Source organism: Hypanus sabinus, chromosome 8, assembly GCF_030144855.1.
Source record: "Hypanus sabinus isolate sHypSab1 chromosome 8, sHypSab1.hap1, whole genome shotgun sequence".
NCBI classification, from domain to species: Eukaryota; Metazoa; Chordata; class Chondrichthyes; order Myliobatiformes; family Dasyatidae; genus Hypanus; species Hypanus sabinus.
Window position 1 is genome coordinate 29,671,170 of NC_082713.1, and position 22,105 is coordinate 29,693,274.

At 44.8% G+C, this 22,105-nt stretch overlaps 1 protein-coding gene across 1 annotated transcript in view; it reads left to right on the forward strand.

Annotated features, from left to right (window-relative positions):
• Positions 1–423: 423 nt before the first annotated feature.
• alg13 (ALG13 UDP-N-acetylglucosaminyltransferase subunit) overlaps positions 424–22,105 on the forward strand; it is a 111,786-nt gene continuing 90,104 nt past the window's right edge. The window contains exons 1-2 of the mRNA XM_059976635.1: positions 424–2,730; positions 13,842–14,004. Of these exons, the coding sequence (XP_059832618.1) occupies positions 2,641–2,730; positions 13,842–14,004 (253 nt within the window). The 5' untranslated portion in view covers positions 424–2,640. The remainder of the gene's footprint in view (positions 2,731–13,841; positions 14,005–22,105) is intronic.

Sequence of the window (22,105 nt, forward strand, 5' to 3'; positions counted from 1 at the left end):
TCTACCTTCATCAATCTCTTTTGACACTCCCTCAGAAAAGTCAATCGGGCTCATGAAGCACATCCTGCCCTTCACAAAGCCATGCTGACTAACCCTAATCAGCCTATGCTTTTCAAATGCCCATTAACCCTGTCTCTTAGGATCCTCTCCAACAATTTGGCCATCTCGAATTCATTGGTCTAGAACTTGCAATGTTATTCTTAATTCCAGTTCCAGATTATTTACTGTTTATGTTCAAGATCAACTATTTTGCTGCCCATTGGCAAAAGACAACCTAAGAGAGGATGCATGCCTCTGCATTTTGTCTCCAAGAAGCTCAGAATTATGGTGGATGAATACTAAAAGAAAAACAAGAGGAGGAAAAATACACTATTTCTTTCTTTGTAGATACATGCTGGTACTTAGGCAAATTTTATTCAAAGATCCAAAAAAAATTTATTATCAGAGTACATACATGTCACGACATAAAACCCTGAGATTCTTTTTTCTCAAACATACTTAGCAAATCTATAGAACAGTAACTGTCAACTGTAAACAAACTGTGTAAATGCAGATAATAAATAAATAGCAGTAAATAATGAGCATGAAATAACAAGTCCTTAAATGGGTGTAGTTTTCCCCTTTTGTTCAAGAGCCTGATGGTTGAGGGGTAGTAGCTGTTCTTGAACCTGGTGTGCGAGTCCTGAGGCTCCAGTATCTGTTTACTGTACCCACTTTAATACTTTATTTTCATATAAATCTTTATTCTTTATAATTAGTGCAATTCACACCCTACCCTACACCTCAACCAATTCTTAATACATGTAAATATGTAAGGTGAATAAAGTAGATCCTTAATTAAATATGAACATTAATGATATTTAATAATAAATTATTTGACATTCACAAGGAGGGTTCCTCCCTTAGGCCTACGATCAGTGGGATAGATTCTCTGACTTACTACCTCGCTAAGCATTTAACAACCATGCTATCTCTCTGTAAGCACCACATCACTAATTTGACCAACGTCGTTAAAACATTTGAATCCTGAGAACATAATGGTCAGTTTCACCGTGGTGTCCCTGTTCACAAGAGTTCCCATTAAGTACAGCTTGGTCCTCCTGCAGTCAAGGTTTGTAAGGGTGCCATTAACCCTTACATCACTGTACTCCCTCTCTAAGTGGAACTACAATGAACAAATGGACAGAGTGGCCACGGGCTCACCCTTGTTGCCAGCTATTAATAATTTCTACATGGAGGACTTTGAGGAGAGGGCTCAGAGTTCATCCCCTTACACCCCAAATACTTCTTCAGGTACGTCAATGACACCTTGGTAGTGTGGCCTCATGGACTCCATGCACTCCCACAGAAACTGTTCATCTGAAACCCGCTCACTCAGACTTATACCACAGCCACCTTCATGCCTCCCAATGTAGAGTGGTTCTTTCTACTTTGATTAACTGTGCAAAAACTATTTTGGACCTGGAGAGTCTCCACAAGGAAATAAGACAATTAAACACAATGTTCCCACAGGATGGCTACAAGGTGAAGGAAATCAATTGGGCTTTTAAAAGGGCCGACAGAAAAACCAGGAAATTTGACAATGAGGAGGAATCCGTTGCAACTGCTGGTCTTCCCTGTTTCCATAGTTTCTGGAAGGATCGCCAGGATCCTAAACACTGGATTAATACCATCCACAATCCCGTAAGGAAGCTCAAGCCACAGCTTATGAGGGTCAAAGATGACCTGGGACTCAGGACAGTTGGCATTTACAGGATTACCTGTGTTTGTGGAGCAGTGTATATCGGCCAGACGGGACACACAGTGGAAACCTACATCAAGAAGCACAGTGGGTGTGTCTGTTTTGGGTTACCTGAAGAAACTGGCAGAAGAACATGGCATTCACAATGGCCTAGGATTGACTTGGACGGCACAAGGCAACTGGGCTTCATGATGTAGGTTTCCACTTCACCTGGTGAAGAAAGCTATTGAAATAAAACTAGATGAGAAGAATTTTAACAAAGACAAAGGTCTTGCTCTAAGTAAGAGCAGGAATAAACAACGTGGGAGAGCAGAAACCTGATTGGATGAGGTTTAACAAATACTTATTGTATTTGGCAGGAAATTTTTTCTGTAATGATCCTTGTGAGAGCAGAGCTGAACCATCCTGTTCCAAAAGGGTGCTCCGCAGCTTATTCAGAAGGTCATGGAGAGGATTTGCTAGATTGTCCATGATGACTAAGTTTGTCCAGGTTGTAGTCAAGGACGGATCCAGCTTAATAATGAGTTTATTTAGTCTTTCTGCATCACAGCACCGATGCTGCTCCCCCACAAGAAGGGCAAAGAAGATAGATTGTCATCGAAACGTCAGTTATATCGATATTAGTGCCCGGCTGGAAGCCCGAGAAGAGTTTATTCATTATTTAATGGTTGTTGCTAATTACTTTTGAGAAGGTACTTGAAATGCTGCAGTCCCCATGACGGGAGTAACTTAAGATCGATGCATTTTTAAAGTGAGATAAGGAGCAGTCTGCGCTACGAATGAGCCACCGCTCTTTCAAACTCCGAAGAGTCTGGGCGCGGCTGCTCGGCCACCCGCTCCGCTCCCCTTGACACCCGATTCAGTTATTATTCGGCCATCCGCGGCTCAGCTCCCGAGACATGGAGTCGGTGTTCGTGACGGTCGGAACCACGAGCTTCGACGAGCTCATCGAGGAAATTTCCTCGGAAAAGATCATCGCGGTGAGTCAGGTCAGCGGCCAAAGCCCGAACTGAACTTGAGGAAAAGGAAGGGCGGGGCGGGGGAACGTTTCACATACCCAATCAGCGGCTACGTTAGCACGGTGAAACTGGTGGAGCGCTTATCCAATCATTAGCCGAGATAATAGACTGACGTTCGCGTCATCCAATCAGCAGCTGAGATTCTGCTGTCTGAACTACCTAGGATGTCCTGGCAGTGATAGAAGTAGTGGCTTAAATTCTGAAGGAGAAAGTACGGAAGCTACCAAAAAAAAGTCATTCTGGAGCAAAATAAAAGGGAAAACAGGACTCAAGTCGGGTCTACTCGACAGGTTAAGGATGGTATAAGTTCCAAATGGGAGCCTTATAACGTGTCTGAGAATTAGGAGCAGAGTAGATTTCAGCAAAAAGCAGCCCGAGAGGTTTGATAAAGAGGAAAAATAGTTTAGCAGTAAAGTTGCAAAGAACGTAGCTGTAGATTGCAAACACTTATGCCTTCATAAGTTTGTAAGAGTGGAGATCAGAGGGATACAAAATTATCAGGTGTATAGACAGTGAATCTTCTACTTAAGCCATCACCTCTACTGGGGCATAGGCCGCCAATAGCAGCTGGCCAGAGTCCCTTGTCAAAGGTTTCAAAGGTATATTTAATATCAGAGAAACGTATACAATATACATCCTGAAATTCTTTTTCTTTGCAACCATCCACAAAAACAGAGGAGCTCCCTGAAGAATGAAAGACAGTTAAATGCTAGAACCCCAAAGCCCCCCCCAGCTCACCCCTCCCACACATAAGCAGCAGCAAAGCAATGATTCCCCCTCCCCACCAGCAAAAAAAGGCATCGGCACCCCCACCAAGCTCTCAAGCGTGCAGCAAAACATCAATAAAAAACACAGACTTGTATCCCAAAAAACTATTTGTTCACCCAGTAATTCGACATACAACAGGCTCTCTCTCTCTCCCTCATAAAGGAAAAAGAGCTGTCCCCGTTTCACAGCGAGAGGGGAGACATAACAAACAACTCACTGATTTACAATATTAAAAGTTCATTCTGTCGCTTTGTCCGAGCTCTGTGCCCAAAGGACTCGGGTCTCTGGGCTCACAGCCAGCAGCCAGCTCGCTGCTTTCGATCTTCCGTCTCCCACGACACACCGATTTCCTGCAGAGGCACCGACCTCAAGTCCGCCCACCTCCAGAGTACAAAATCCCAGAACCCCAAAGGTGTATTAGTCTTCACGGCTGCGTCCTTGGCGTATTGAATCACAACGGCCAGTCGTGAGACCCTGAAAGTGGGTTCCATTCCCGCAAAGAACCAAAATCAGCATGTAACTCCAGGTTAGGGTATTCAAAAGAGCCCTGAAAGGGAAAAAATAAAGCTATTAAAGATAGAAATAGGGCTGTTTCCAAAGATGCAAGCAAAGGAGTCGCTGTTAGGTGCCATCGTCTCCTAAGCTGGTAAATTAAAACCTTTCTTTCAAGTTGTTCCCAAGTGTAGCCTTGAAGATCATTTTCTTGGGGCTGAGTTCTTTGTAGTTTCTGCTGGCATCTCTGTAGCACAGGGTTTTACAGGATGAGGTTACTAGCTCCATATCCAACCCTACTTCTTTTGCAGCCATCCATGGCAGAGCAGATAGACTGTTTTGGATCATTGTTTAGTTGCATCATCCAACTTCTATTAAGCCTCAAGTGACAGATGGCTACCCCGACATTCTCCTGTAAAATATCTTGATATAATCTTTAGTGCACTATTCCCTCATTGATTGCAAAGCAGGCCCAAACCATGATGCTCCTTCCACTATTCTTCACAGTTGGGATGAGATTTTGGTGTTTTTCCTTCAAATATGCAGGAAAGTAGAGGAAATAACAGAGAATCTGCAGATGCTGGAAATCTGACCAACACATACAAAATGCTGGAGGATCTCAGCAGGCCAGGCAGCATCTATGGAAAATAGTACAGTCGAGGTTTCAGGCCGATACCATTCGGCAGGACTCAGCCCAAAATGTTGACTGAAATTTTTTCCATAGATGCTGTCTGTCTGGCCTGCTGAGTTCCTCCAGCATTTTGTGTAAGAAGATAGAGGAGGCAGCGTTGCTCTGTTGGTAAAAAATGAAATCATATCATTAGAAGGAGGTAACATAGGGTTGGAAGGTGTTGAATCACTGAGTATAGAGCTAAGGAACCACAAGGGTAAGAAGACCCTGATGAGAGTTTTATACAGACTCCCAAACAGTAGTAAGGATGTGGCTTACAAGTTACAACAAGAGGCAGAAAATGCATGCCAAAGGGGCAATGTCACAAAAGTCATGGGGGACTTCAATATACAAGTAGATTGGGAAAATCAGGTTGCTGCTAGATTACCAAAGGGGGAATTTCTAGAATGCCTATGAGATGATTGATCATGTTTGAGCCCACTAGAGGATCAGCTGTTCTGGATGAACCAGAATTAATTAGAGACATTAAGGTAAAAGTACCCTTAAGGGAAAGAGATCATCATAAAAGATCATAAATTTGAGGAGGAGAAGCTAAAGTTGGATGTATCAATATTAGAGTTGAGTAAAGGGAATTACAGAGGCTCAAGAGCGGAGTTGGCCAGAAATGATTGGAAAAGAATACTAGCACGATTGACAGCAGAGTGGCAATAGCTGGAATTTCTGGAATCAATTTGGAAAGCACAGCATATACACAGCCCAAAGAGGAAGTATTCTAAAGGCAAGATGACACAACTGTGACTAATAAGAGAAGTCAAAGCCAACATAAAAGCCAAAGAGAGAGCATATAATAGAGTAATAATTAGTGGGAAGTTAGAGGATTGGGAAGCTTTTAAAAACCAACAGAAGGCAATTAAAAATGTCATTAAGAAGGTAAAGATGAAATAGAAAAGTAAGCTAGCCAATAAATTTAAAGAGGATACCAAAAGTTTCTTCAGACGCATAAAGTGTAAAATAGAGGTGAGAGTGGATGTCAGATTGCTGGAAAACAATGCTGGAGAGGTAGCAATGGGGGACAACAAAATGGTGGACGAACTGAATAAGTATTTTGCATCAGTCTTTACAGAGAAAGACACTAGCAGTATAGTGGAAGTTCCAGGTCTCAGGGAGCATGAAGTGTGTGAAGTTATCATAACTAGAGAGAAAGTTCTTGAGAAACTGATAGAGGTGGCTCAAGAGATTATGGAGGCATAGTAATGGTCTTTCAAGGATCACTGGATCCTGGAATGGTTCCAGAAGACTGGAAAATTGCAGATGTCACTCCACTCTTCAAGAAGGAAGGGAGGCAGAAGAAAGAAAATATCAGCCAGTTCGTCTGACCTCAGTGTCGGGAAGATGTTGGAGTCAATTATTAAGGATGGGTGTCTCAGGATACTCAGAGGCACATGATAAAATAGGCCATAGTCAACATGGTTTCCTCCAGGGAAAATCTTGCTTGACAAATCTGTTGGAATTCTTTGAAGAAATAACAAGCAAGATAGACAAAGGAGAATTGGTGGATGTTGTGTACTTGAATTTTCAGAAGGCCCTTAACAAGGTGCCACTCATGAGTCTGCATAACAAGCTATGAGCCCATGGTATTACAGGAAAGATTCTAGCATGGATAAAGCAGTGGCTGATTGACAGAATGAAAAGGGTGGTAATAAGGGGAGCTGTTACTGGTTGGCTGACAGTGACTAATAGTGTCTGTGCTGGGACTGATTCTTTTTACATTTTATGTCAATGATTTGAATAATGAAATTGATGGCTTTGTTACAAACTTTGCAGACAATACAAAGATAGGTGGAGGTGTATGTAGATTTGAGGAAATGAAGAAATTATGGAAGGACTTAGACATATGAGGAGAATGGATAAAGTATTGGCAGATGGAATACAGTGCCAGGAAGTGTATGTAATGCACTTTGGTAGAAGAAATGCAAGGGTTGACTATTTTATAAATAGAAAGAAAATATAAAAAACTGAGGTGCAAAGGGACTTGGAAGTCCTTGTGCAGGATTCCCTAAAGATTAATTTGCAGTTTGAGTCTGTGGTGAGGAAGGCAAATGCAATGCTCGCATTCATTTCAAGAGGACTAGAATATAAAAGCAAGGATGTAATGTCGAGACTTTATAAAGCGTTGGTGAGACCGCACTGGAGTATTGAGAGTAGTTTTGGGCCCCTTATCTTAGAAAAGACATGCTGAAACTGGAGAGGGTTCAAAGGAGGTTCATATGAAGAGTGATGGCTCTGGGCCTGTATTCACTGGAATTTTGAAGAATGAGCAGTGACCTCAATGAAACCTGTCAAATAGTGAAAGGCCTTAATAGAATGGATGTGGAAGGGATGTGGTGGGGAGAGCCTGAGATGAGAAGACACAGCCTCAGAATAGAACGGAGATAAGAAGGAATTTCTATAGCCAGAGAATGGTGAATTTGTGGAACTCTTAGCCGCAGGCAGCTGTGGAGGCCAAGTCTTTATGCATATTTAAGGTAGAGAATGATAGATTCTTGATTGGTCAGGGCATGAAGGGATACGGGGTGAAGGCAGAGACTGCGGCTGAGAAGAAAATTGATCAGCCCTGATGAAATGGTGGAGTAGACTTGATGTGCTAAATGGCTGTGGTGAACTATGTGCCTGTCGGGACACGCCCCTGCTGACTGCTCCTGTGGCTCCTCCCACAGGCCCCTGTATAAAGGAGACCTGCGGCCTGACGCTCGGCCTCAGTCTCCAAGACCTTGTATGATAGACACTCACTCCTGGTTCCTTCTTCCAGTCAATAAAAGCCGATATCTCGCCTACGTCTCAGTGTGAGTTATTGATGGTGCATCAATTTTATTGACTGGAAGTTTTAAACCATGGAACCCGTTTTGCGTCCGGACCGGTTGGATTTGGACCCTCAAGACCCTGACGCAGCTCTCGCTTTTGAACACTGGCTTGCATGCTTCCAATCGTACTTGGCGGAGCTTCGTGCGACTGAACCCGCCGTTATGCACAGAATCCTACTCTCGAGGGTCTCCTCCAAAGTTTACTCCTTTATCCGGGACCTGCCGACCTACGATGGGGCACTGGACGCCCTCAAACGACAGTACCTGCGGCCGGTGAACACCGTCTACGCAAGACATCGTTTAGCTACCCGGCAACAGCGGCCTGGCGAATCGTGCGCTGAGTTTCTCCGAGCATTACAGACACTCGTCCGAGCTTGTGACTGCAAGACGCTCACAGCAGAACAGCATGCGGAGCTGCTGGTGCGAGACGCCTTTGTGACGGGACTGAGGTCAGTGTACATGCGCCAGCGACTGCTGGAGAACTCAGATCTTACCTTAAGCTCGGCGATAGAGACGGCCAATGCTCTAGAAGCTGCGCGGCTTAACGCCGACGCTGTCCAGTCGCGCGATTCCCCGCCGGTTCCGTGGACTCCTCAGACCCCGCCACCGCCGGCTCCCGGGAGCGAATTCGCCAACGCCGCCACCAGTCGCGATTCCACGAGCTCCCCGACCCTGACCACGGCTGTGGCCCGTCAGAAACTCGTGCTTTGTTATTTCTGTGGCCAAAAGAAACATCCTCGACAACTCTGTCCAGCGCGAGAAGCGACCTGCTCCAGCTGCGGAAAGCGGGGCCACTTCGCCAAGGTCTGTAAGTCTCAAGCTCGAGCGGAGTGCAGCGCTGCGGGTGAAACGTGGGGGCCGCCATCTTGCATGCCGGGATGTGGGCGGCCATCTTTGTCGGCGTCAGCATGCCCCGCCCCCGATCCTCGGATGCTGACCGGGTACCCCGGATGTGAGCGGCCATCTTTGTCGACGTCAGTACGCCCCGCCCCCGGCCCTCCGATGCTTACTGGGTCTCTGGCCACCGTAACTCTCGACCAAAGCGCCCCACACCAGCTTGCAAGGTCCATGATGGACATCCAGGTGGAGGGACACTGGACTGGATGCCTGTTTGACACGGGCAGCACTGGGAGTTTTATTCACCCGGACACAGTGCAACGCTGCGGACTCGCAACGCGGCCGATAAGTCGGAGGTTCCATTTGGCCTCTGGGTCGCAGTCCACAGACATCTGGGCGGGTTGTGTAGCGACATTGGTGGTGCAGGGCACAGAATATCGGGACTTTGAGCTGCTGGTCATGCCTAATCTGTGCGCACCTGTGCTATTGGGGCTGGACTTCCAGAGCCATCTCGAAAGTGTGACCATGGTATACGACGGGCCCCTCCCACCACTCACTGTCAAGAATCCTCAGTTTTGTGGGACTTCTTCTCATACCCCGCTACTGACCGCACACACACCCGCACACACACATCCCATCCAGAACCAGGCCGACAGCTGCGCTACCGACACTTGCAGCCTCTCCACTCTCAAGGTCCCTCCCCCACCGCTGTTCGCCAACCTGACCCCCGACTGTAAACCTGTGGCAACCAAAAGCAGGAGGTACAGCGCGGGGGACCGGGCCTTCATTCAGTCGGAGGTGCAGCGGCTGCTCAGGGAGGGGATCATTGAGCCAAGCTCAAGCCCTTGGAGGGCCCAGGTAGTTGTTGTTCGGACTGGGCAGAAAGATAGGATGGTGGTGGACTATAGTCAAACCATCAATAGGTTTACGCAGCTTGACGCCTACCCCCTACCCCGCATCGCGGATATGGTCAACCAGATTGCTCAGTATAAGGTGTACTCGACAATAGATCTGAAATCCGCTTATCACCAGCTCCCCATCTGCCCAGAGGACCGCCCCTACACCGCCTTCGAGGCAGGCGGCAGGCTCTATCACTTCCTGCGCGTCCCTTTCGGTGTCACGAATGGTGTCTCTGTCTTCCAGAGGGAAATGGACCGGATGGCAGACCAGTAGCATTCTTTTCTCGCACCCTCCAAGGCTCCGAAATTCGGCACTCCGCGGTGGAGAAAGAAGCCCAGGCCATAGTGGAGGCTGTTAGGCACTGGAGGCACTATCTTGCTGGCAAAAGATTCACAGTGCTGACCGACCAGCGCTCGGTTGCGTTCCTGTTCAGCAACCAACAGCGAGGCAAGATCAAAAATGATAAGATTTTGCGGTGGAGGATAGAACTCTCCACCTACACCTATGATATCCTGTACCGGCCTGGCAGACTCAATGAGCCCCCTGATGCCCTATCCCGGGGAACATGCGCTAGCACACAGCTTGACCAGCTGTATGCCCTTCATGCACAACTTTGCCATCCGGGGGTCACCCGATTTTACCATTTTGTGAAAGCTCGGAACCTGCCATACTCCCTGGAGGACATCAGGACGATGACCAGGGACTGCCAAATTTGCGCCGAGTGCAAACCGCACTTCTACTGTCCTGACACGGCACAACTTGTCAAGGCCACCCGCCCTTTTGAACGCCTGAGTGTTGACTTTAAGGGCCCCCTTCCCTCCACTGACCGCAATGTCTATTTTCTCAGTGTTATTGACGAGTTCTCACGGTTCCCCTTTGCCATCCCCTGCCCCGACACCACTGCCACATCCGTCATAAATGCCCTGCGCCAGCTCTTCACTCTGTTCGGGTATCCCTGCTATATCCACAGTGATAGAGGGTCCTCCTTTATGAGTGAGGAGCTGCGCCAGTACTTGCTAGCTAGGGGCATTGCTACCAGTCGGACCACGAGTTATAATCCCCGGGGTAATGGCCAAGTGGAGCGGGAGAATGCCACAGTGTGGAAGGCCACACTTTTAGCCCTTAAGTCAAAAGGGTTGCCGGTCTCTCGGTGGCAGGAGGTCCTCCCTGAGGCACTGCACTCTATCCGCTCTCTGTTATGTACGTCCACCAATGCCACCCCTCACGAATGCCTATTCTCTTTTCCCAGGAAGTCTGTCACTGGGACCACCCTACCAGTTTGGCTGATGTCCCCGGGGCCAGTGCTGCTCCGGAAACATGTGAGGAGCAATAAATACTCCCCGCTGGTGGAGAGGGTTCACCTTCTACATGCGAACCCCCAGTATGCTTACGTGGTCTTACCTGATGGGCGGGAGGACACGGTCTCCATCCGCGACCTGGCACCCGCAGGTGCAGCAGACCACTACCCTGAAGGCTCTCCGGTGACTGTGAACCCTGCACCAGAGTTGACACCGTGCTCACCAGGCCCTACACAGACTCCTCACGACACTTGTATACCGGGCGTTTCGTACACATTTATACCAGGCGCCTCGCACATGCATGAGGGATCACCGGCGCCTAGTGGGCAAGAACACGCTCAACCCCCGTCCCCTGTGCAATCACCAATGTTGCCGGCATCTATGCGGTCACAGCCGGTGCTACGTAGATCGCAGCAACAGATTCGACCACCTGATAGGCTTGACTTGTAAGAACCTTCGCCACATGAGGACTTTTTCAAACGAAGGGGGGGTGAATGTGGTGAACTATGTGCCTGTCGGGACACGCCCCTGCTGACTGCTCCTGTGGCTCCTCCCACAGGCCCCTGTATAAAGGAGACCTGCGGCCTGACGCTCGGCCTCAGTCTCCAAGACCTTGTATGATAGACACTCACTCCTGGTTCCTTCTTCCAGTCAATAAAAGCCGATATCTCGCCTACGTCTCAGTGTGAGTTATTGATGGTGCATCAATGGCTTAATTCTGCACCTTTATCTTATGGGCTTATAATCAAACACAGTCATGTGCATTTCTGCCGAAAAGCTCAGCTTTTGTCTCAGCTGTCCACAGAACATTGTAGCACATCCAGGTGGCCTTTTGCAAACTTGAGGCGTGCAGCAATTCTCTTTCAAGAGCAATGGTTTCCTCCATGGTGTCCTTCCATGAACACCATTCTTGTTCAGTGTTTCTTTCAGAGTAACTACATAAACAGACTTTAACAAATTCTAGAGATTTCTGCAGGTCTTTTGCTCTTACTCTTGGGTTCCTTTTCTCCTCCTTCAGCATTGTTTGTTCTGCTCTTGGTGTGATCTTTGCAGGATGCCTATTCCTAGGGAGAGTAGCAACAGTATTGAATTCCCTCCGTATATTCACAATTTCTTTTAATGTGCACTAATGAACACTCAGCTCTTTAGAAATGCTTTTGTAGCCTTCTTCTAAGGCCCTCATAGTTTTTTTTTATCAAGGCATGGTGCACGTAAACAGATCTTTCTTGTAAAGAGCAGGCTCTGTCAGTAACCTGACTTTGTGTGTCTTTTTTATCGGTCAGGGCATCTCTACAACCCACACCTCCAATCTCATCTCATTTATTGCAGCACCTGACTCCAAATAGCTTATGTTGAAGGCATTGGACTGTGCTCAATTCTGATCGCCTCACTACAGGAAGGATTGGAAACCGTAGAAAGGGTGCAGAGAAGATTTACAAGGATGTTGCCTGGATTGGGGAGCATGTCTTATGAGAATAGGTTGGGTGAAATCAGCTTTTTCTCCTTGGATTGTCAGAAGATGAGAGGTGACCCGATAGAGGTGTACAAGGTGATGAGGGGCATTAATTGTGTGGATAGTCAGAGGCTTTTTCCCCAGGGCTGAACTGGCTAGCACGAGAGGGCATAGTTTTAGGATGCTTGGAAGTAGGTACAGAGGAGATGTCAGGGTTAAAATTTTACGCAGAGAGTGGTGACTGTGTGGAATGGGCTGCTGGCGGCAGTGGTGGAGGCAGAAACAATAGGGTCTTTTAAGAAACTCCTGAATGGCTACGTGGAGCTTAGAAAAAGAGAGGGCTCTGGGTAATCCTAGGTAATTTCTAAGGTAAAGACATGTTTGGCACAGTTTTGTGGGCCAAAGGGCCTGTATTGTGTTGTAGGTTTTCTGTTTCTATTTCTCCAGAGTTCACATACTTTTGAACCTAGACTGTGATTGTTTAAATGGTGAACTCAGTATTGATGAGAAATACAATTGCATGTGTGTTATTATTTTAGGCAGATTATGTTTGTCTATTGTTGTGACTTAGATGAAGATCAGACCACATTTTATGAATCACATTTTATGCAGAAAAGCGTTCATTGCAAAGGGTTCACAAACTTTTTCTTGCAACTGTATATTGTCACTGATTCTAAATTCTGGAACTCCAGCCCCAACCTTGCAACCCTGAGATTATTTTCAGCCAAAGTTGTGGCAATTTGGCAAGAATATTCAACAATTCAGGTGGACATTAAATGCCAGCTCTAGCAAGCAATTCCCATGTCCTGTCAATAAATATTTTTTTGAAAAATTATTACTTTTATTGATTTTGAATGTACTTCATTTTATGTGTATCTTTAAAATAATTTTAAAGGACATGCTTAAGGTTCTCTTCAGTCCTTTCAAATGTTCTGATCAAAGAATGAAAAACTGATCCATCATTACTGTTTGCTACAGCTGTAGAATATGATGTATTGATCTACAAACCACATATACCATATGACTATATTTCCACTCATTCCCACCTTCTTCATTTTGCTTCACTTTTCCACGATTATTTAAAAGTGCCACTGAAACCCAAGAATAACACATCCATATCAAGCTCTTTTTTTTTCATTCTTCCCTTTAAACCATGCATGCTTATTTTATTCAGATGATCTATACTAAATTTGTCCATAACATTCATTACAATGGATGGTCAACTCATATTTTTGACCCAAGTAATTTTTAATACCTTTTTGAAAATGGGAGTAATGTGCTCTACAGCTCCCTTTCTTACATGCAGTGATTTCTGGAGAATTTGTACTTGAATCTGTAATTTTATCCTCAGTTCACTGAGGATCGTCGATGCTTCTTGTCTGGTACTTAAGGCAGAATCATTTACTTTAAAGAATGGGCACCACAGTAGCGTAGCAGTTAGTACAACACTATTACATCTCGGAGCATTGGAAGTTTGGAGTTCAATCCCGGATCCTCCTTAAGAAGTCTGTATATCCTCCCTGTGAAGTACATGGGTTTTCTACCAGTGCTCTGGTTTCCTCCCACAGTCCAAAGACCTACAAGGTAGGTTAATTGGTCAATGGAAAGTTGCCCCATTATTAAGCTAGGATTAAAATAGGACTGTCAGGGGTTGCTGGGCGGCACAGTTTGAAGGGCCTAATTTGAAGGATCTATTATGTACTGTATCTCTAAATAAATAAAAATAAATAAATAAATTTCCACAAATTTACTAACCATATACTCAACAATGCTTTGTTACTGATCTCTACCCTCTTCAGATTTGTTAGCTATCTTTCTTCATCAATTATTGTTTACCTTAGATTCTTCAAGAGCTGGGCTACAGGAGGCTAATTCTTCAGATTGGTCGTGGATCTAAAGAGCCAAAGCCTTTTGTTGGAACAAATTTTACTCTTGAAATGTATAGGTTCAAGGACACCATAGCAGATGACATTAAGAATGCTACTCTTGTCATTAGTCATGCCGGTGAGTGTTTCTGTACTTTTCAAAAATGAAACATAAAGTACTCTAGCTGTTAGTTGTTTGTTCGGTAAACTAGGCACAGTAGCTTATGTAACTATGGTGGGCATTCTTCATTAAATATTTTCTTTCCTTGCCTAATATGCACACTTTCAGTGAGAATTTCTTGATTGGCAATAGAAATCTTGGCAATACCTCCTTGTGCAATTGAATCCATGATTTCCTCACTTGCAGACCCTAGTCAGTTTGGTTTGGCAACAACATCTCCTCCACAAACTCCATCAGCATAGGTGCACCACAAGGCTGTGTGCTTAGCTCTCTGCTGTATTTGCTTTGTGCTTATGACTATGGGACTAAGCACAGCTCCAATGCCATATTCAAATTTGCTGATGACATCACTGTCGTAGGGTGAATTAAAGATGATGATAGGCAATTAGGAGGGAGATTGAAAATCTGGCTGAATGGTGCACAATAACAACCTTTTACTCAATGTCAGCAAGAGCAAGGAGCTGAATATTGACTTCACAAAAAGGAAACTGGAGGTCCAAGAGCCAGTTCTCATTAGGGGCCATGAGACAGTTCTCAACAGGGGATCAGAGGGGTAGAGAATCAACAGCTTTAAATTCCACAGTATCATCATTTCAGATGACCTGTCCTGGGTCCAGCATCTAAGTACAAATATGAAGAAAGCACAACAGTGCCTCTACTTCCTTAGGAGTTTGTGAAAATTTCGCATGACATCTACTGTATAACTTCAATTAACTTCTATACCTGTGTGATGTGTAGGTATGGAAATTCCTACAAAAAGTACTGGATATGGCCCAAGCAACACAATGCTGGAGGAACTTAGCAGGCCAGGCAGCATCGATGGAAAAAAAGTACAGCCAATGGTTTAGGCTGAGACCCTTCAAGCAGGACTGGAGAAGAAAAGATGAGGAGTAGATTTAAAAGGTGGAGGAGGGGAGAGGGAAACACAAGGTGACAAGTGAAACTGGGAAGGGGAGGGATGAAGCTGGGAAGTTGATTGGTGAAAGAGATACGGGGCTGTAGAAATCTGATAGGAGAGGACAGAAGGCCATGGAAGAAAGAAAAGGGGGGAGGAGCAACAGAGGGAGGTGATGGGCAGGCAAGGAGGTAAAGTGAGAGAGGGAAATGGAAATGGTGGGGGGGGGGGGGTGGCATTACCAGAAGTTCAAGAAAACGATGTTCATGCTATCAGGTTGGAGGCTACCCAAACAGAATATAAGGAGTTGTTCCTCCGACCTGAGTGCGGCCACATTGCGACAGTAGAGGAAGCCATGCATTGACATATCAGAATTGGAATGGGAAGTGGAATTAAAATGGATGGCCACTGGGAGATCCCACTTCTTGTGGACGGAGTGTAGGTGCTTGGCATAGTGGTCTCCCAATCTATGTCAGGTCTCACCTATATACAGGAGGCCATCCTTGGAACACTGGACATTGTATATGTTCCCAATAGACTCACAGGTGAAGGACTGTTCGGGGCCCTGAATGGTAGTGAGGGAGGAGGTTTAGCACTTGATCCGCTTTCAAAGATAAGTGGTAGGAGGAGATCAGTGGGGAGGGACGAATGGACAAAAAGTCACTTAAGGAGCAATCCCTGCAGAAAGCAGAAAGTGGGTGGAGAGAAAGGTGTGCTTGGTGGTGAGATCCTGGTGGAGATGGATGTGGCCCAGTCCATCACAGGTAAACTCCTCCACAACACTGAGCACATCTTCTCAAAGCATTGTTGCAGAAAAGCAACATCCAGAAAAAAAGTTCATGCTTTCTTCTCCCTGCTGCCATCAGAAAGAAGGTACAGGAGCCTTTGGACTCATACCACCCGGTTCAGTAACAGTTAATACCCCTCAACCATCAGGTTCTTGAACCAGAGGGGATAACTTCACTAGCTCCATCACTGAACTCTTCCCACAAACTGTGGACTTGCTTTCAAAGACACTGCACCTCATGTTCTTGATATTTATTGTTTATTTATTTATTTATTTATTTATTGTTTCTTTTTGGATTTGCACATTTTGTTGGCTTTTGCACACTGAGAACGTGGTCTTGCTTTGGTTCTATTAATCGTTATTGAATTTATTGAGTATGTGCACAATTAAATTAATCTCAGGGCTGTATATGGTGACTTATATGTACTTTGAGAATAAATTTCCTTTGAACTTTGAAATTTTCTTTCCTTAGTTTTGTAACACTGAGGCCAATTAAAATGTTATGAAGTCGAACAGCATAGTCTAAGAAGGATGTATTTTGTGTAATTTACCAGATAAATTATTTGTAATATTGCTACTTTAAGTATTGACTAAAATGTAAGGATACTTATTTCTTAATGTTACTCAGTTGTGTGGTAATTTACATAAAAACTACATCAAAGGAAACTGCCATTTGGTCTAACCAATATATATATTGCCACTGCTTGAACTTAGAAGTAATTTTCTTAAGATTGTAGTTAATCCTGCCCCTATGTCATTTCTGCCTAATATATGCATTATTTTATTTGTGTTAATTCTATTTGGACATTTTCATTAAAATGTGAAGAAATTCTTAGTTTAAATTGTTAGCGGTTGTTCTTACTACTTATTCTAGGAATAGAACATGGGAAAATAATTTTTACTCATTCATTCCATTGGACCCAGATATAATTTAAATACAATATCTGTATTTTGTATCTTGTAATAAGAACAAAGGCTTAGGAGTAGGCCATTAGTTTTCCTCAGAACCTGTTCTGCAAAACTATAATATCATTGCTAATCCATGACCTGTAGCTTTCATAGTTTGATTTGTCTCACTACTTGACAACGGTCATGATTATAGATCTCTGCAGTCTTCTGGTACATCTGCTTCATGCAGGAATTGGATGATGAAGTTCTGGATTTGTGACTGACGATTTCTTCTTTCAAGTTGTAGAACTTCAGGGACACCACAGGCTTCTGAAGCCTTGTTGTCCTATGATTTGGATGTGGCCTTTTGACTTGTTGGTCAAGAATGGTAGGGAGACTGACCCTAATAGAATACTGAGGGATAGAGTTAAGGGTTCCTATTATCAAGAAAAAAATACATTTAAGAAGGTCTTTAAAATGTTCCTTCCAGCAAACTTCAACGGCCTCTATCTTTGATAAGTTCACCTATCTCAGGTAGATCCTTTTTTGGGCTGAGAATGAAGAAATGGGAACAGAATTAAGCCATTCAGCCCACTGTCTACTCCACCATTCCATCTTGGTGAATTTATTTTCCCTTTCAACACCATTCTCCTGCATTCTCTCCATAATCTTTGATGCCTTTACTAATCAAGAACATATCAACCTCTGGTTTAAAAATACTCAATGACTTAGCCTAGACAGCTATCAATGGCATTGAATTCTACAGACTCACACTATCTTGTTAAAATAATTCATCCTGATCTCTTTTCTAAAGGGACATCCCAGTCTGAGGCTGTGCTCTCTAGTCCTAGACTCCACACTATAGCAACTATCCGCTCTACTCTACTCTATCTAAGCCTTTCAATTTTCAATAGATTATGGTGGATTTCAGAGCAGCTCATACTTTGTAGATACTCTGTGACTGAGTTGAGAAGTCCATGAGGTGCTCAATGTGAATAACTGGATTTGTGGTGCCCATGACATTGATGTTCCAACTGTAGCAACTACAGAGTCATTTCTGGATCGACAACCTCAGTGTGGATTTGATCCATGCAGAGACAAAGTGGACATGATCTTCATCATGCAACAATTCCAAGAGAAAAGCAGTGAAGAAGAGGAAGCTCTTTTTTTCATTTCAATAAAGCATATGAATTTGGCTGTGCACAGAAATACAGCTGTTTTTCAAGCCTGGATTCTAATTAGAGTCTACAGCAGAGCCATTTCAGTCGAAGTGTAGCTAACCTTCAAAACTATATAAGTGAAGAATATTCAATTCATGACAACTATGTTCTAGAACAACCCCACCTGATCCTAGGTAATGGAACTGCAGCATACATAGGATGCTTGCATTTGCAAATGCTCTGAAATTGAACACCAAGTCATTGTCAACGTGTTCATTGAACAATACAAGAGGGTGAATCTTATCTAATGCCCTGGGAAAGGTTTCACTATTAATGTAATGATTTCTCTGTCGCAGCGATGTTGGGGTTATGACTAGACATAATGGGGGCTTTGGAATGTGCGCTGTCCAATGAGGGGAGTGTTTTCTTTGTTGTGTGCCCAAGAGCGAGGAAATTGCGGGCTTTTGTTCGGCAGAAGATAGAGAGAGAAAATGCAGGAACGGTGAGGTCGTAGACTGCAGGACTGAGTGGACGTGAAATGGGGTTGGGATTACTGCTGGGGTACTGGTGAGGCCCGAACTGTAGAAGCCCTCGGTTGTACAGGTGAACAGGATGGCAGTGTCTGTCAGGAGCACTATGAAGAGGGGGGGGGGGTCACCTTGAAGCGGGGAGTGCCCCGGCGCATCTTTTCCCGGTGACGGTAATGTCTAGTGTACCTGTGAGACAAGCTGGAGGTTGAAGAATACTGCAAGTTGTGTGTTCAATGCATACGGAGGAAGACGCTGCCTATGAGGGAAGTTCCCTTGTCTCACTTGCAGAGTGCAAGGCCCCTGGACCTTGTGTGTATGGATTTCCTGTCAATAGAGCCAGATGCCAGCAACTTGGCGAATGTCTTAGTCATCATGGATCACTACTTCAGATATGCTCAGGCTTTCCCTACCAAAGACCAGAATGTGTCCATGGTGGCCAAAGTGCTATGGAAGTAGTATTTAATTTATTATGACCTCCCCAGGTGGAGACATAGTGATCTGGGATGGGATTTTGAGAGTAAGCGCATCCATGACTTATTGAGCACACTCGGAGTCGAGAAGTCGAGGACTACTCCTTAGCACCCACAGGGTGATCCCCAGCCCAAGAGGTGTAATTGTATTTTGCTAGACATGCTTGAAACATTGGAGATCAGCAAGAAAAGCAACTGGAGTCAACATATTGGACATCTGGTCCACTGCTACAACTGTACCCGAAATGAAGTTACCGCGTACTCACCATATTAATTGATGTTTGGGCACATGGCGAGGTTGCCCATCGACCTTTGTTTTGGGACTAACAAGGACGACCTACCACCAAAGACTCATCTGAAGTATGTGTCTGATATGAGAAGGGAGCTGAAAAAAGCTTATGTAGAAGGTGAGATCATGGCTGCCAAACAGAATCAAGGAAATGACAGGAGGTATGATCAAAACGTGAGGTTCTCCCAACTCCTGCTGGGAGACCGAGTCTTCATAAGGAATTTAGGGCTACCTGGGAAGCACAAATTGGAGCTATGTGGGTGGCTACGTCCTATTTAGTGGAGAGTCAGATGCAAAATGTACCAGATTTCCAGGTGAAACCAGAGGATGGAAATGTGCCTGTCAAGATTCTCCATTGAAACCAACTTCTGCCTCCTCGGACAAGTGGTGCAGGTTGACCCAGAGCCCGACCTGGAGCCTACACCTAGTAAGAGAACTCTGCGGCAACACTGGGTAACAGCAGGAGAGATTAGACCTGCCCCCACCCCTGATTGGGATACTGATTCAGAGGATCAGGACATGGGAGTGTATATGCTGCCTTTTGCTAACTCTCCACTGATTGAGGAAGAGACTCCCAACCCTTCTCACGCTGAGTCAGGTGAAATCGGGGGGCTATCTGTGGTTAGCCCGAGTTGCAGCGGGACCCTGCAAGGGATGAAGTGGGACACAGCAAAGGGACAGAGGGGTCTGAGTTGCATGTGGGCATGAGTGATAGGCCAGGGGAGGCCTCGCCCGGTAGACCAGAAGTATCCCCAGTAGTGTCAGAACATGAAGAAGTAGACGAGGTGGTACGGAGGTCTCACAGAACCAGGAGACCACTGGATAGGCTGGCCTATGTGACACCGGGGAAACAGAGTGTGGTTCCTACCACTTTGGGGAGATATGTCACTGCCTTTTACACCTGGATTGGACTTTGTGTTTTGCAGGAAGGGTTGGCAAATTATCTGAAAGTCATGAGGACATGAATAAATTTGGTGGGGGGGGGGGGGGGGAGAGAGTGTGGCGCCCTGGGAAAGGTTTCACTGCTAATGTAATGGTTTCTCTGTAGCAGCAGTGTTTGTGTTATGACTAGAGATAACCAGGGGCTTCAGAATGTGCGCTGTCCAATGACGGGATTGTTTTCTTTCTTGTGTGCCCGAGAGTGAGGTATTTGCGGTCTTTTGTTGGAGGGAGAAAATGCCAGAACGGAGAGGTCATAGGCTGCAAAACTGAACGGACATGGAATGGAGTCAGGAGTCGACAATGCCCGGGGGAAACTGATGGAGAACGAACAGATGGGAAAATTGTGAGCTCCAACATGTGCATTAGACTGTTTCATTAAAATGGGCTCTTTTTTTTGTTTTCTTTATTAACCCTCTAGTGAAATTAAGAATTATAAAGCTAAATCGTTCAATTGCAAATGGTGTACTATTTGTTATTTCTTGGTACTGATTTGTAACAGGGGAACTACATCATGCAGCATCCACCCAAACGAGATTTCACCAGTTTGGCAAAGGCGGTGACTGTCTTCCCCTAGACTAACTCAGCCCACCAAACCTGGGGGGGGGGGGGTAGGGGGTTACACTTACATTCAACACCTACAAGATAAAGACACTCTACCAACCCGGCTGCACTATAGAGCAATATTCTCCCACAATAGGGGTTCGCGGCAAGATGCAGGAAAATGTGGATCACACATCATATCTTGGGGAAACACCTCTCAATTAGGGTATATGTGGAAGTTCAACATTGCCTTCAATGCATCTGCACAGACTTTGATCAATTGAGGAAAAGAATGTTGGAAGGTTGAGACCAGGGATAAAGCTCAAAGTCTATCATGCAGCAATCATCTTATACGCTTCTGAGATCTAGTCTTCCCACAGAGGATTTCTCAAGACACTGGAAAATATCACGCATGCTCTCTTTGCAAAATTCTGCAAATTCGCTGGAGCCATGTAGCTGTCTTCTCCCAGGTCTCCTTCACCAGCACTGAGGCCATAACTACATTCATTCAGTTACACCAGTGGTTTTCAAGATGGGCAATTAAAAATAAAGGGAGTGGTGGTGGGGTGGGGAGAAGTGCTCAGTAGTAAAGGAGGCAGCTGACAGTTCATGGGTTTAATTTAAGAAATTAATTGCTTATTATAAGCATTTGATACTTAGTGCCACAATGGTCATATAATCACCTGATCACTAGCTAACCCACAATTCTCTTAGATGTTGCACAAAGTGTATTGTAGTTGTTGAAAAGCATTGTGGCACTTTTGTCATGAGGCATATTAGGAGAAATCTGGACTGAAGAAATTGTGTTATTTCTGGGCACGGCTCAGATATTATTACTGTTCATTACTGTAGTATGATTCCTATACTTTAATCATGCAGTGATGTACTTCCTGTGTATTAGGGTATGGCATACAATAGGGTAAAGGTCAGAATCTGCCCTTTTGAATGGTCTTGACTGCATTTTTCTAGTTCATGATCTAACCAAGATATCACTGCCCCACTTTATGTATCTTCATGTTTTGCCTGAGCTATGATGATGTCATAACTTTCTCCTTTATTGATTACAGTGCTGGAGGTTAGAATTAACAATAGGTGATTGACCGTGTTGTTAATCCATAACAAAAATGGTAGTGGCAGACCAAATGGAAAAGGTATAGACAGTACAGAGTGGAGTATCTGAAATATGGATGCATACCAGTACCAGGGAACCAACAGCAGCCAATGTGGCTGTGTGTGAATGTTTCTTTCAAATGAGGTAATGAAACTGCCCAGGTTCCTTGAATATTTGAACAGAATACATCCTAAAACAAACAAAACCTTGACTTATATTCAGTCACTTCATGAAAATTTTCAGAATCAGAAAACACTTCAAAACATGTTTGCCCGCACTTCACAATAAAACAGTTATTGTTTGTGTGCTTCATACAACATTTCATTGCTCAATTCTAAGTCTGGAGAAGCACTGATTCTGCCAGCAGTAAGGGAGGCTGTGCATATGGTTTTGTAGAAGTTACCGGACCAAATAATTTAAAGCAATTCTGTTCAGAGACGAATAAAT